General features: G+C 37.8%; 1 protein-coding gene across 1 annotated transcript in view; it reads left to right on the top strand.

Annotated features, from left to right (window-relative positions):
- The window catches only part of PIGB (phosphatidylinositol glycan anchor biosynthesis class B), a 44,415-nt gene extending 32,176 nt beyond the window's left edge, over window positions 1-12,239 (top strand). The window contains exons 9-12 of the mRNA XM_007935144.2: window positions 967-1,031; window positions 9,167-9,380; window positions 11,596-11,776; window positions 12,105-12,239. Coding sequence (XP_007933335.1) covers window positions 967-1,031; window positions 9,167-9,380; window positions 11,596-11,776; window positions 12,105-12,239 — 595 coding nt within the window. The remainder of the gene's footprint in view (window positions 1-966; window positions 1,032-9,166; window positions 9,381-11,595; window positions 11,777-12,104) is intronic.
- Window positions 12,240-12,911: the final 672 nt, after the last annotated feature.

Below are 12,911 nucleotides of genomic sequence, written 5' to 3'. Positions count from 1 at the left end.
GTTCTACTCTTTTCTCTAGGGGTGCTGTCAGAATTGACTCTGTGACAGTGGGTTTAGTTTGCGCTTTACTTCCAGAAAGATTTACAGCCTTGAAAACCCTGTGGTTTTTCACAGTTCTACTATGACCCACCAGCCACTCCTAGGAAGGAAGATTGGGCAATCTACTTCCGTAGTGATACTGCCTCGGAAACCCAAGGAGGGGTCGCTATGAGTTGGGGCCGACTTGACAGCACTTAACAACAACTATGTCCTATATAGTCACTAAGCATTGGAATTGATTCAATGAGTGTTGTTTGCTTGAGTCTTTGCTCCAGATGAGAAGACACAAATAGTTGCATCTTAGATTGCTGCTTGCAAGCTTTTAAGACTCCTGTCATTCACTACTCACCAAAGTAGGATGTAGAACATTGTCTTTGTGGACGTGTTACGCCAGTTGACCTACATGTCCCCTGACATTGTGGTCCGAAGCCACCAAGCTCAGTCACTCATTCCCTCAAGGTGGATGGTTACGGCTAAAAAATTTTTCATAAATTTGCCCCCTATATAGTCTTCTATATCCTTGGATATATTTGTAGTACATGCAGTTACATATGTAGAAATGTTGTTGTTGTTGTTGTTGTTATTTGCCGTTGAGTCGGCCCCGACTCAGAGCGACCCCTCCTTGGGTTTCCGAGGCAGTATCACTACGGAAGTAGGATTGTCCAACCTTCCTTCCGAGGAGTGGCTGGTGGGTTTGAACCGCCAGCCTTCTGGTTAGCAGTCAAGTGCCTTAGACACTATGCTACCAGAGCTCCTTATATCCTCTGCCAAATCTGTATATATGCATGGTTGTACTCCTATTCACCTCCCCACATCTATTCAGCTTGCATATCTACTTTTATATCTGCATAGAGTTTGTTAATACATTTATTGTAGGATTGTGTACATAACACTATTTTTTTTAATTATCTTTTTTTTTTGTTATAGCCTCTTGAGCCACAAAGAATTCAGGTTTATCTATCCAGTTTTACCATTTTGTATGGTGTTCTGTGGTGAGTATTTTTGTTTAATATAGAAAAAAATACTTAAATAGAAATAGCTGAAAGACAAAATATGACCAGTAACTCTAAAATACTACTTATTTTCAACTAAGTTAAATGCAAATTACTTATTTCAAATTATTTTACTATAATATCCCCTTTTAAAAAATCTGAATATCCTTTTTCTATGTTCTTTAAAGTGAGAAAAAACAATTTGGAAATAATGGAAAAACAATTTTCAAAACATTTTTGTGGTTTTGTTTTTGGCTGTAAGAAACCTTTTCCTAAAAAATAAGTATGTCTATTTCAGAATAGCCATTTTTAAATTTATAGTTGAACTGTGAGAGTGTTCATTTTCACAAAGGAAAATTATAGCTTCCGAAACTAGTTTTTATTAATACTTCTACACATACAAAACATTTACCCAAGACTCATTTTAATCATACTTGTTTTTTTAAGTTGCAGTTTGCGTAGAATTTTACAAAGCAGATTTGTTTTACATCCAACAGTTCATACACATTTTGTGACCGTGATCACAATCCCCACAATTAACAGTTTTCCTCTCACCTCCTCACTATGGTTACCCCTTCCTTTTGTCCTTCTTACTATGCATTCCTGCCTGCCTAGTTTTCTCCTCTACAAATCCTGCCCCTCTGATCTCTTGTGTTTGACTGTTCTAAGGAGTGCATCTCCCTGGAATAGTTGTTCAGTTCGTAGGCCTGTCTATTGTTTGGGCTGATCATTAAGCCATGGGAGTGAGTCCAAGTCCAGGCCCAAAAGGTAACTGAGGGCCATAGTCTTAGGGGTTTCACCAATCTCTGACCAGTAATGCTGGTATTTTTTGAATTTTGTTCCACACTTTTTTTCCCCACTTTATCCAGGATCTCCAATTTTGGTCCCTTTTTGAGTAGTTGGCATTGGTGCAAGGGCACCATCTAGTTCTTCTGGTCTCAGGGTTGCACAGGCTGAGGTTACCACAGTCCATTAGTCTCTTGGACTATGTCCACACATCTTTGATTTCCCTTGCTCCTGCTGAGAGACCAATAGTCGCAAGCAGATGGCAGCTTGCAAGCTTTTAAGACCCAAGTCACTACTCACCAAAGTAGGATGTAGAACAATGTTTTTGTATACCGTGTTGTGCCAACAGAGCTTGATGTCCCCTGCATGGTCCCGAGCCCTCAGGCCCAGTGACTCACACCCTCAAGATGCTTGGTTGTGGCTAAGAAGTTATCCTAATTTTGTCCCATTACCTCTATAATATATATTGACATTTTTACAGCACGTACAAGTACGTGTCTAGGAATATCATCTGTGAGACCTACCTATGGTCAGGGGTATATTCTCATCCACCTACCCATACCTGATCTTCTTGCCTGTCTACCTATGTATCCACCTGTAGGTTAGTGTTTGTTATTACTGATAATGCAGTATCGTGTATATAAGGGTTTACCTCTGTTGTCGGTAACTCTTGTGTACTTCTCTGTCTTTCCTTTTCCTCACTGATATTGTGCTGATCACACATTTTTTGTTCTGTTGCCTTCCCTTCACTCAAATCAACACATCAACAATTTTCCTCCCCCTCTTCTCCTATCCCTGGTAAGCAACGAAGAAAATTTCCTTCCCTGTGTAAACTTTTCTTTGACTTTTTATAATAATAGACTCATACAATATTTGTCCTTCTGTGATTATTTCACTCAGCATAATGTCCTCCAAGTTCATCCACATTGTGAGGTGATTCATGAAGTCTTCATTATTCTTTAATGTTGCATAGTGTGCCATAGCATATATGTACCATAGTATGGTTATCCATTCATCTGTTGATGGGCACTATCTTGTTTCTCTGGTGCTGCTATCACAGAAATACCACAAGTGGATGGCTTTAACAAATAGGAATTTATTCTCTTACAGTTTAGGAGGCTAGAAGTCCAAGTTCAGAGTGCCAGCTCTAGGGGCTGGCTGCAGGCCCCTTGACCTTGGGCTTCAACTCTGCCTCTTATTCCAAGCCCCCAAGAGCAAGCTAAAGGCGTCTTCTGACTCATGCTGCTGCTGGCTGCTGAAGCTGACGAACCCAAAAGCAACACGTAAAATGGCACAATCCCCAGATCAGCAGAAAACATGGCAGGCCACTGGTCCAAGTCCAGGAATAATTCCAAAATCAGCAGGAAACACAGCCCAAAATGTGCCAAAAAGCTAGAGACCTTCCCCAAAGCTCTTCCATATATACTGGAAGCAGGCCACACCCCAAAGGCAGCTCTCTTTCCACTGATTAACATCTCACAGCAGATTCTACGGTGGAGGTGATTACAATCTCATCATGCGAATAACTACATCCAGTTGCCAAGCCACTCAAAACCACAGCCCAGCCAAGTTGACACAAAACCTTAACTGCCACAGGCACTTAGCTTGTTTCTGTCTCTTAGCTATTTTGAATAGTGCTGTGATGAATATGGTGTGCCATCTATTCATGTCCTGGATCTTACCTCTTTAGATATATTCTTAGTAGTGGGATTGCTGGATCAAATATTATTTGTTTCCAACTTTTTAAGGAAGGTGCCATACCATTTTGTACGATTGTAGCATTCTGTCATCCCACCAACAGTCAATGAGTTCTTTCCAATCTCTACATACCCTTACCAGCATTTGTTTCTGTCTGTTGAACCTATTATTGGTGAGGTGGGATGGTATCTCATTGTTGTTCTGATTTTTTTCTAATGGCTAATGGAAGGAAGGTTGGGCAATCTACTTCCGTAGTGATACTGCCTCAGAAACCCAAGGAGGGGTCGCTATGAGTCAGACCCGACTCGACGGCAGTTTGGTTTTTTTGGTTTAATGGCTAATGATTGTGAACATTTCTTTATGTGTTTGTTGGCTTCCTGAATATCTTCTTTGGTGAAGTGTCTGTTCATGTGTTTTGCCCCGTTTTGAATTGTCCTTTTGATGTTGAAGTACTGAAGTTTTCTATAAATTTTACAGGTAAGCCCCTTGTCAGATATGTCATTGCCAATCCTTAAGTATAAAAGAAAGTTGCTATGGAAATACTTTGAACCTGTCATTTTTGCTGATGCTTCCAGCATCCACTACAACTCTGGGTTGATGTCTGCTTAAACTTTTTACTATAGTGAACAATGCAGATTTGTTTCAGGTTGGGCCTTTTTTTTTCTTTTTCTATATTCTTTTACTCAAAATGACACATGCACATTTTTTGAAAAGTCATTCCCTAATTTTTTTTTTTAAAAGGTCCCTTGCCCTCCTTTTCTCTCTTTTCCTCTCCAGAGGCAATCACTTTCACCAGTATTAGGTAGTTACCGCCATGTATCTTTAAAATAAATAAATAAATAAAATTTTGTTTGGGGAATTATCCATTGATGTCTCACTATGGAGGTTGAAAATATAGCTTTATCTCCTTAGCAAAATAATTTTCCCTGATACTTCCATCTATGCCCCAAACTAAAAACCCCCTGTCATCAAGTTAATTTCGACTCATAGCTACCCTGTAGGACAGAGTAGAGCTGCCCCATCATTTCCAGGGCTGTTAATCTTTACAGAAGCAGATTACCTCATCTTTCTCCCTTGGGGAAGCTGGTGGGTTCAACCTGCCAATCTTTTGATTAGCAGCTGTATGCCTCAACTATGGCACCAACAGAGCACCCTCTGTCTATGCCCAGTATCCTCATTAGTTTTTTTTTTTTTTTTAACTTACTGTGATTTGTGTGAAAGTTTACATAGCAAATTGGTTTCCATTCAGCAATTCATACACAATTTGTTTTGTGACATTTACTGCAAGCCCACAATGTAACAGCACTCTTCCCATTTCCTGTGTTAATGTTTCCATTCATCCTTTTCCCTTTCCCTTTCTGCTTTCAGAGTTTTATTCCTGGGCAAATGCTGCCCTTTTGATCTAGCATGGTTGATGGTTCTAAGGAGTGCATACCTCTCTGGTATTATCATTGAACTTGTAGGCCTATCATCTGCCTAAAAGCTGAGCTACAGGAATGAGTTCAGTTCCAGCCCTGAAGGGTGTCTAAGGGCCAGAGTCTTGGGGGTTCCACCAGTCTCTCAGACCAGTAAGCCTGGTCCTCATTATATTCTTAATAGTTTAGTTTCACTCTTCCCCAGTCCCATTCCCCCTTGTGTCCCATTCTGGAATTTAACCACCTTTTTCTTCACTGAAGCTAAACTGACCTAATGGTTTTTCTTTGGAGTATTTTAAAATGGAAAGATTAACTGAGATATATTTCTAATTGGTAGAAAGTAGCAGAGATTTTTGAGTTTTCTGACAATTCTTGCCAAACTAGGATGTATCCTATTTCTCAGTAAGTATGATATGATCAATGTATACCCTCACACTTTCCCATCCTTTCCAGGACCTTGAAGCTTACCTTAGTAAGAAGGGATATTTATCAGTCACTGATGAGAAAACAGATCACCACACTAAATATCCAAAATGTATTACAGTGGTATCTGTTAGAGCTGGAACTCAGCAGCTTTGTTTTCCTGGATCTCACAAGTTGTCTGCCTTTGAAGGTGGCAATCTTTACCACTTCTGTCACTGAGTGTAGTGGAAAATACTTGACTTTTCCTTCTCCACCAGTTTCTGCCTTACACATGTTCAGCTTTTGTAGATGTTTTACTATGTATGATTCTTAGGAAATAATGTTTGAGTACTTTAAAAAGGTAGCCAATTCAGGGTCTGTACTCAAGTTTTTAGATTTTATTCTGGAGAATAATCAACTGGGACATAATGGGTTTAAAACACTTTTTAACAGTGTAATGACAGTGATTTGATAAGCAAGTCTATTTCTTAATTTTATATTAAAAACAAGTGGTCATGATAAAAAAAAATTCATGTGTAACCCTCTAATCATCTAGCGCCATTCACCTGAAGTAACTATTAATGCTTTCTTATGCAATTTTTCCAGAAATGTTCTATATACTCACTTGTAAGTATCTTTCTGTAGGCCTAGATAACAGGAGCAAATGAAGTACTCTGGACTGTTATTTAGCATCGAGTTGGCAGGATTCACTATGTGAAACAAAGAGGCCTATTTCTGTCAAGTAGTCACCAGAGTTCATACAATGTCCTTGTTCTTGTGGAGACCATGTGAGATGCTGTGTGGTTTACACAAATGTTTGTTTCTCAGCATCTTCAGTAATGGGGGAAGGAGTCTCTTCTATTAGGCACTGGTTACATTACTTTTATGGTATTGATTATCACTTTCCAAAATGGATCAGTGAGAACTCCATCTCCTTATTATTTGGAGGTAGAATTAAGTAGACTTCCTGAATGGCAGCTATGGTTCTCCCCACCCTCAAGGAAAAACATGAATGTTCTGGTTATTCCATGCTGCTCTGACAGGAATATACCACAAATAGTATGGCTTTAACAAACATGAGTTTGTTCTCTTAGAGTTTGGAGGCTTTAAGTCTGGGTTCAAAGTACCAGGCTCTAGGGGCTGGGTAAAAGCTCCTCGACCTTGGGCTTTAGCTCTGTCTCTTGCTCCCAGCCCACTGAAGCTGGAGGCATCTCTTTACTAATAAGGCAGCTGCTGGCTGCTCAGGCTGACAAACCCAAGGTCAACAAGTGAAAAGGCACAGTCCCAATATTACCAAACCACACAGCAGGCCATTAATTCAAGTGCATTAAAAGTCCCAAAATTGGCAGGGCAACATGGCAGGCTGCTGAACAATGACTCAGCTACATACAGGGTTCAAGCGTGCCATCAACTGGAGACTATTCCCAAAGCTGCTGCTTATATACTGAAAGCAGACCACATCCCTAACGCAGCCACTCAAGTGCTGCAGTAGATTCCACCATGGAGTTAATTACCACGGGGAATAACTACATCCAGCTGCTCAGCCAAGTTAACAACAACCTTAACTACCACAACGAATCCTTGGCTTCTTTTGTGGCTCACTCTGTTTAGCAATCTATCTTTCCAACTTTAACTTTAGCAACTCCAGTTTCTGAAACTTTTCTATGTCAGATGGTTTAAACACTGAATCATCACAATTTGACTCTTGACTGATACGTTCTTTTCTAACATACACAGTGGCTTGATGATAAATGAAATTTCTAAAGATATTTTCCATGTATGTCACATTGAATAGTACTTACAAGATGCTAAACAATTATGTACATAAAGGCAGTCCTCAGCTTTTAAGTGGTTTTATCCCAAAACTTCATTTCTAAAAGTCAGAACTTGAAATCCATTTTCCCTTAGACACACTACTGTGACATGTAATTAGCTGCATTCCACAAAAGCTCATCTAATCCATATTGTTGGAAAATCATATTTGAATGGCAAATGATTATGTCTCCACTATTCCCCAGGAATAAGTTAACTGTTCCTTCTCAGAATTTTCTTCATATTATTTCTCGAAATAATACGGAGATGCAGTTCTCACTGAAATGATCCACCCTAAAAGGAGCCAGCTTTAGAATGTGATTGTCAAATCACCATGTAAGTAATGTAACCATAACCTAACTGAAAATGAGACGCTCCCTTCTCCCAATACTGCAGGTGCTGGCAACATACGTTTTCTATCAGTATATTTTAGAACTTTTCTATCAGCATTCTACTTAGATTGCAATTTTATAGCATTCACCAAATTTTCCAGTTTTGTATTAATCATCCACACGATTGTACTCCTAATGCCAGAGTTTCTCATATAGCTTTCAGTTACTATTGAGTGAATGAATAAATTATTAATGAGTAAGCCATTTTACAGATGCCAATCTTATAGTTACTTGAATATTGCTAACAGCAAATTGTGGTCTTGTAGGGCCTCGCTCTAGGGTAAACTTAATGTAGTTTTTAGTAACTTGAACCCACCAAGGTAGATTTAGTGTCTGTCAACCTAAGGAAGCACTTCAAGTTTTATTTGCTGGTCTGTTATATCTGTGACTGAATTACTATTACAGATGGAAGAACTTTGGGGATCCTATTTCATTTCTAATAAAATTCATTCTAAGTCACATCTTCTTTAGGTTCTCCTTACTTTACCATTTCAAATACCTTATAAATGTAGATTTAAATTTTAAAGAACAGCCTAGCTTTCTTGATTTCAGTACGTTTTCCACGATACCACCTTTCAGAACGTTCTTTGGTTAATTAGAGATACAACAGGTGAGATGAATGTGTGATATCCCAGCTACAGAATGGAATGAACTGTGAGTAATGTTATCTAAAATATTCACAGGGGTTGAGTAAGTGGGTGGAGAATTAATTTCTAAGCTTTCTTAGCTAAATTAGATTTCAACTATTAAGTGGCAGCTGTCAGATGTCTTAAAATGGATGAAATGATTTTTAGTCCTAATAATTGTATATTACTACTTAGGTTTAAGGAGCTCTGGTAGCATAGTGCCTAAGGCACTTGACTGCTAACCAGAAGGCTGGCAGTTCAAACCCACCACAGCCACTCCTTGGAAGGAAGATGGGGCAATCTACTTCTGTAGTGATACTGCCTTGGAAACCCAAGGAGGGGCTGCTATGAGTTGGGTCTGACTTGATGGGACATAACAACTTAGGTTTTGGATATTTAGTGTGGTATTTTGTATTCTCCATCAATGGCTGATTTAAAACAAAACAAAACACAGCCATTGAGTCAATTCTGATTCATGACAACCCCCACTGGGTTTCCTAGGCTATATAAATCTTTACAGAAACAGACTGACCCATCTTTCTTCTGTGAAGCAGCTGGTGGGTTCAAACTACTCACCTTTTGGTTCGCAGTCAAATGCCTTAACCACTGCACCACCAGAGCTCCTTATCAATGACTGATAAGTTCCGTCTATCTTCATTTTATACTCTTCTATTTGTTCAAAGTAAGCAACTTGTGCCACAGATAGAATTCAGACTTGGGTCTGCTGGACTTTACAGCCATGCTCTTTCCACTATAGGTCAATGTCTTTTTCTAGAAAAAGTTAAGACCTGGATGACTATGGCTAGATAGTGAATGATGAGGGAAATTATGAAGATGACTTACTACTGCTTATATGTATTTTTTTGTTTGCCCATGACAACATCACAGTTTGTGGTTTGTGGTAGCATGAAAAAATGCAAATGTGTTTGCAATTAACATTTACTTAACTATAAAAAAACAAAAGATTATCAGTGTTACAGTTCCATGTATGCATCTTCATATAGGACACTCACTAAACCACTTGAAAATGTGGAAGAAACCAGCTTTAAGTTTCCTGTTTTTATCAAATATGCTCCTCGCCCTCTACACCGGGTTAGTTCATCAACGAGGTACCCTTGATGTTATGAGTCACATTCAAGAACTCTGCCACAACAGTCATAATGAATCTTCAGCTTCAGTGTTCATAATGATGCCTTGCCACTCTACTCCTTATTACAGGTAATAAAAGCTTTTCTCCTGTATGCTATTATTAAGACAATGAAACTACTTAAAAATTCTTTTTTAGGTTCCTGGGTTGAAATTAATTGTTCACTGATCAAATGATTACAGGAAATTTTACAGCTCTCATTCACTGATTTTAAATCATTTGAATTGTGTCAATGAAAATTACCACTTTTAAATGAATTTTAATATTCTTATCTGTATTAATGTAAACAAACCACACTTAAATGATTCTCACTTAAATATGGGATAAATAATTTTATAGACATTTGATAGCTCCTTAGTAAAGAAATCAATTACCACTGCTCTTACTTCAAATCATTTTGATACCAAACATTCTATTTACACTATTTTGGATAAATCTCAAAGCACTGGATTCTAGGCCATATTTATTATAAGACTGTTGCCCTGGTCTTTTAATCACTTTGAACATCAGTTGTTTCATCAATAAAAATTAGGAATTGAAAGATGGTATTCTAATGCTTGAATTGTTTCTGATTATTTCAACCATGCAGGCCCTTTAAAGAGACCCACTTTGATCCTATGCTTTATATTTCAGAAAGGCATATTAATTACCATGTGTCTAATGCCACTCCTCAGAAGGAAGGTTGGGCATTCCTACTTCCGTAGTGATATTGCCTCGGAAACCCAAGGAGGGGTCGCTATGAGTCGGGGCCGACTCGATGGCAAATAACAACAACAACAACAATGATGGTATAGGGACAAAGCAGCCAGCTTTCTTATAAAAAGACTATACCTGTTTAACTCAGTCTGACTTTAAACAATCTCAGTTTTCCATGTGCACATATTCAAGCATTCAACTTAGTTACCAACACAGATATTATTTAAAGAGACTTTAACATGTTGGAATGTTAAAGTGAATCTCTAATGCCAATCATTAAGAGACTGTTTGGAAAATTGTCTATCACAAGCCACAGGTTAGATGAAAGACCTCAAGTATTCCTTCAACTTAGGGATCTCCAACCATATGAAAAAACAAGGAGGGCTGAAAGAGGAACCTTCTTCTCTCCCTGTGCTTTGTCCCTATGCTGCCATTAGGCACATGGTAATTAATATGCCTTTCTGAAACATAAAGCACACAGAGGGTCAAAGTGGGTCTCTTTAAATGGTACTAAGATGCTCTCCACACATGGTTGTAATCTCAGGTTTTTTACAGTTCACCAAGTTCTCATCTTACACTCTTTCAAAGCACACAATTGGAGGGGAAAATAACCAATACCTACTTTGGAATAAGAACTACATCTCCATAATTACTATGAAAGTCATGAAATTACTAGATCATGTGTAAATTTACTTTGCAGTTCATAGACAGAAACAGTTATGCAATGGGGGTTTATTTTAACTGAATGTCTTAACTCACTCTACCAAGTATAATTTAATCCCTAAGGCATTTGACTGCTAACCAGAAGTGTGGCAGTTCCAACACACTAGCCACTCTGTGGAAGAAAGACTGGGCAATCTACTTCCATAAAGATTTAACTGTCTAAGAAACCCAAAAGGGGCCGTTATGAGTCAGAATCTACTTGAAGGCAATGAGTTTGGGTTTTTCTGGAAGATAAAGTTATAAATATGGCTTTTTGCATGGCCCAAGTAACTCAGTTAAATTTATCATGAATGGTATTGAGATGAATCTTTTTAGAGATACTCCAGTCTTCCAGGCCACGTAAAACCATTACTTATTTAGATGTTATCAGTGAATATATGTTGCTCTGTATTACTAATCTTACTTACAAGTTTTTTTCTTTAAAAAAAAAAAAGTACTTTAAGGGTATAACCTATCCCCTTTCTGTTTCATGATTAGTTTTCTAACCTTGCTAAATAAGCCTATGGAGAATTACTCTTATATTAACAAATAACTTCCCCAATTCTCAAGGCCATTAATTTCTGTGACAGCTTACTAATGCTAGAGAAAACTGAGCACTCCCCAACCCCCAAAGCTGGTGACTGACGTACTTCCCACTTTAAAATGGAGTTTCATGCTTTATTTTGGACTTGTTGGTTATGGAGATAGTGCTGCTAGACAGTATGGGAATCATGTTCTCCGTCTTTGAGAAAACTGCATTAAGTGGAACTCGGTCTATAGATTCCAATTTCACATTTTGTTATATGAACACAACATATGTTAAGAGTAATTTGAATACTTTCACAAATTTTACTTCTTGAAACTATAATAGTTATTTTCTTTTTATAGCCATGTTCATTGCCCACTCCCAATGAGATTTCTCCAGTGCCCCCCAGACCTGACAGGAAAAAGTCATTATCTTGATGAAGCAGATATATTTTACCTAAATCCCTTACACTGGTTATATAAAGAGTTTCACAATGATTCATCATTGCCTACTCACTTGATCATCTTCAGTGTTTTGGAGGAGGTAAGTAAACATAAAAAACTTTAATATTTCTTTTGCACCTCAGGTTTAACAAACATTCAGGTAAACAAGACAATATAACCTTTTTATGGTCCCTTTCAAACTCAGTTATTTTATAACTTGCCTTTCCCCCAACCCAAATTAGCCCCAGTTCTGTAACTATAAAGGTACATTACTTACCATAAGTTAACACTTTTAATTAAGACATCTTACTGTTTTATTAAGAAAACAGTTCTACTGGAGAAATTAGAATAGGCAATTCTAAAATTCTCTTTTAAACAGTACTCAGTTAAAATGTAGCCTTATTAAATTTCTTTTTTTTTACTCCTAGGAATTAAGTACTTTTCTCATTTCAAGCAACTATGAGAGAACTGCTGTGATATTCCATACTCACTTGCCAGAAGGTCGAATTGGGAGTCACATACACATCTATAAGCAGAAGTTAAAAGGAAAACTCAACCAATGAAATTCTGTACTGTGCTTAGATCTTTCCCAGAGAAACTGACATTGCTGGGTAGAAATATTCAGATCCTACTCAGATACTTCAGTAAACACTGGGTAAGATACATGAAACTAGCACAAAACTACTGTGAATAGCTTTACCAAATAGCACTACTGAGGAAATACACAAAATATCACAAAGTATAAAATCACAAGGTGATTGATTCAATGCCAGATTTTAAATAAAGACCTTTAGTTTTCCTTATGATGTAGTTTTATTGTTTCTTCCACAATATTCAGATGTGCAAGAAATTTCACAAGAGTAAGTCAGCAAGGTCATAAGAAGGCAGCAAATTCTTCACAAGTCAACGGGCTCTTGAACCCACAAAAAGACAAGAAGCAAGTATAAGATTATAAAATATTAAAAGATGAAATTCCATCACAATATACTTTCTCCAACCTCTACTACAAACTTAACACAAATATCAGTGTTCATTACACTTTGCCATATATGATTTGAGCTTACTTTAAGCTCATACACTAAAAGGGAAGTCTTACTTCATGCATTAAAATCTGTTGCATGCCTGGCTTTCTTAACAATAAAACTAGAGTTGAACAATTCCAGAGCCAAAAAAATTCAGCAAAGCTACACTACAGGAAAATGCAGGTTAGTAAGCTTTTGACTGATACTTCTGGT

The sequence above is a fragment of the Orycteropus afer genome, unplaced genomic scaffold, assembly GCF_000298275.1.
Source record: "Orycteropus afer afer isolate SDZICR_OR568_19922 unplaced genomic scaffold, OryAfe1.0 scaffold00026, whole genome shotgun sequence".
In the NCBI taxonomy this organism is placed as follows: domain Eukaryota; kingdom Metazoa; phylum Chordata; class Mammalia; order Tubulidentata; family Orycteropodidae; genus Orycteropus; species Orycteropus afer.
This window is presented reverse-complemented; position numbering and strand designations above follow the sequence as displayed.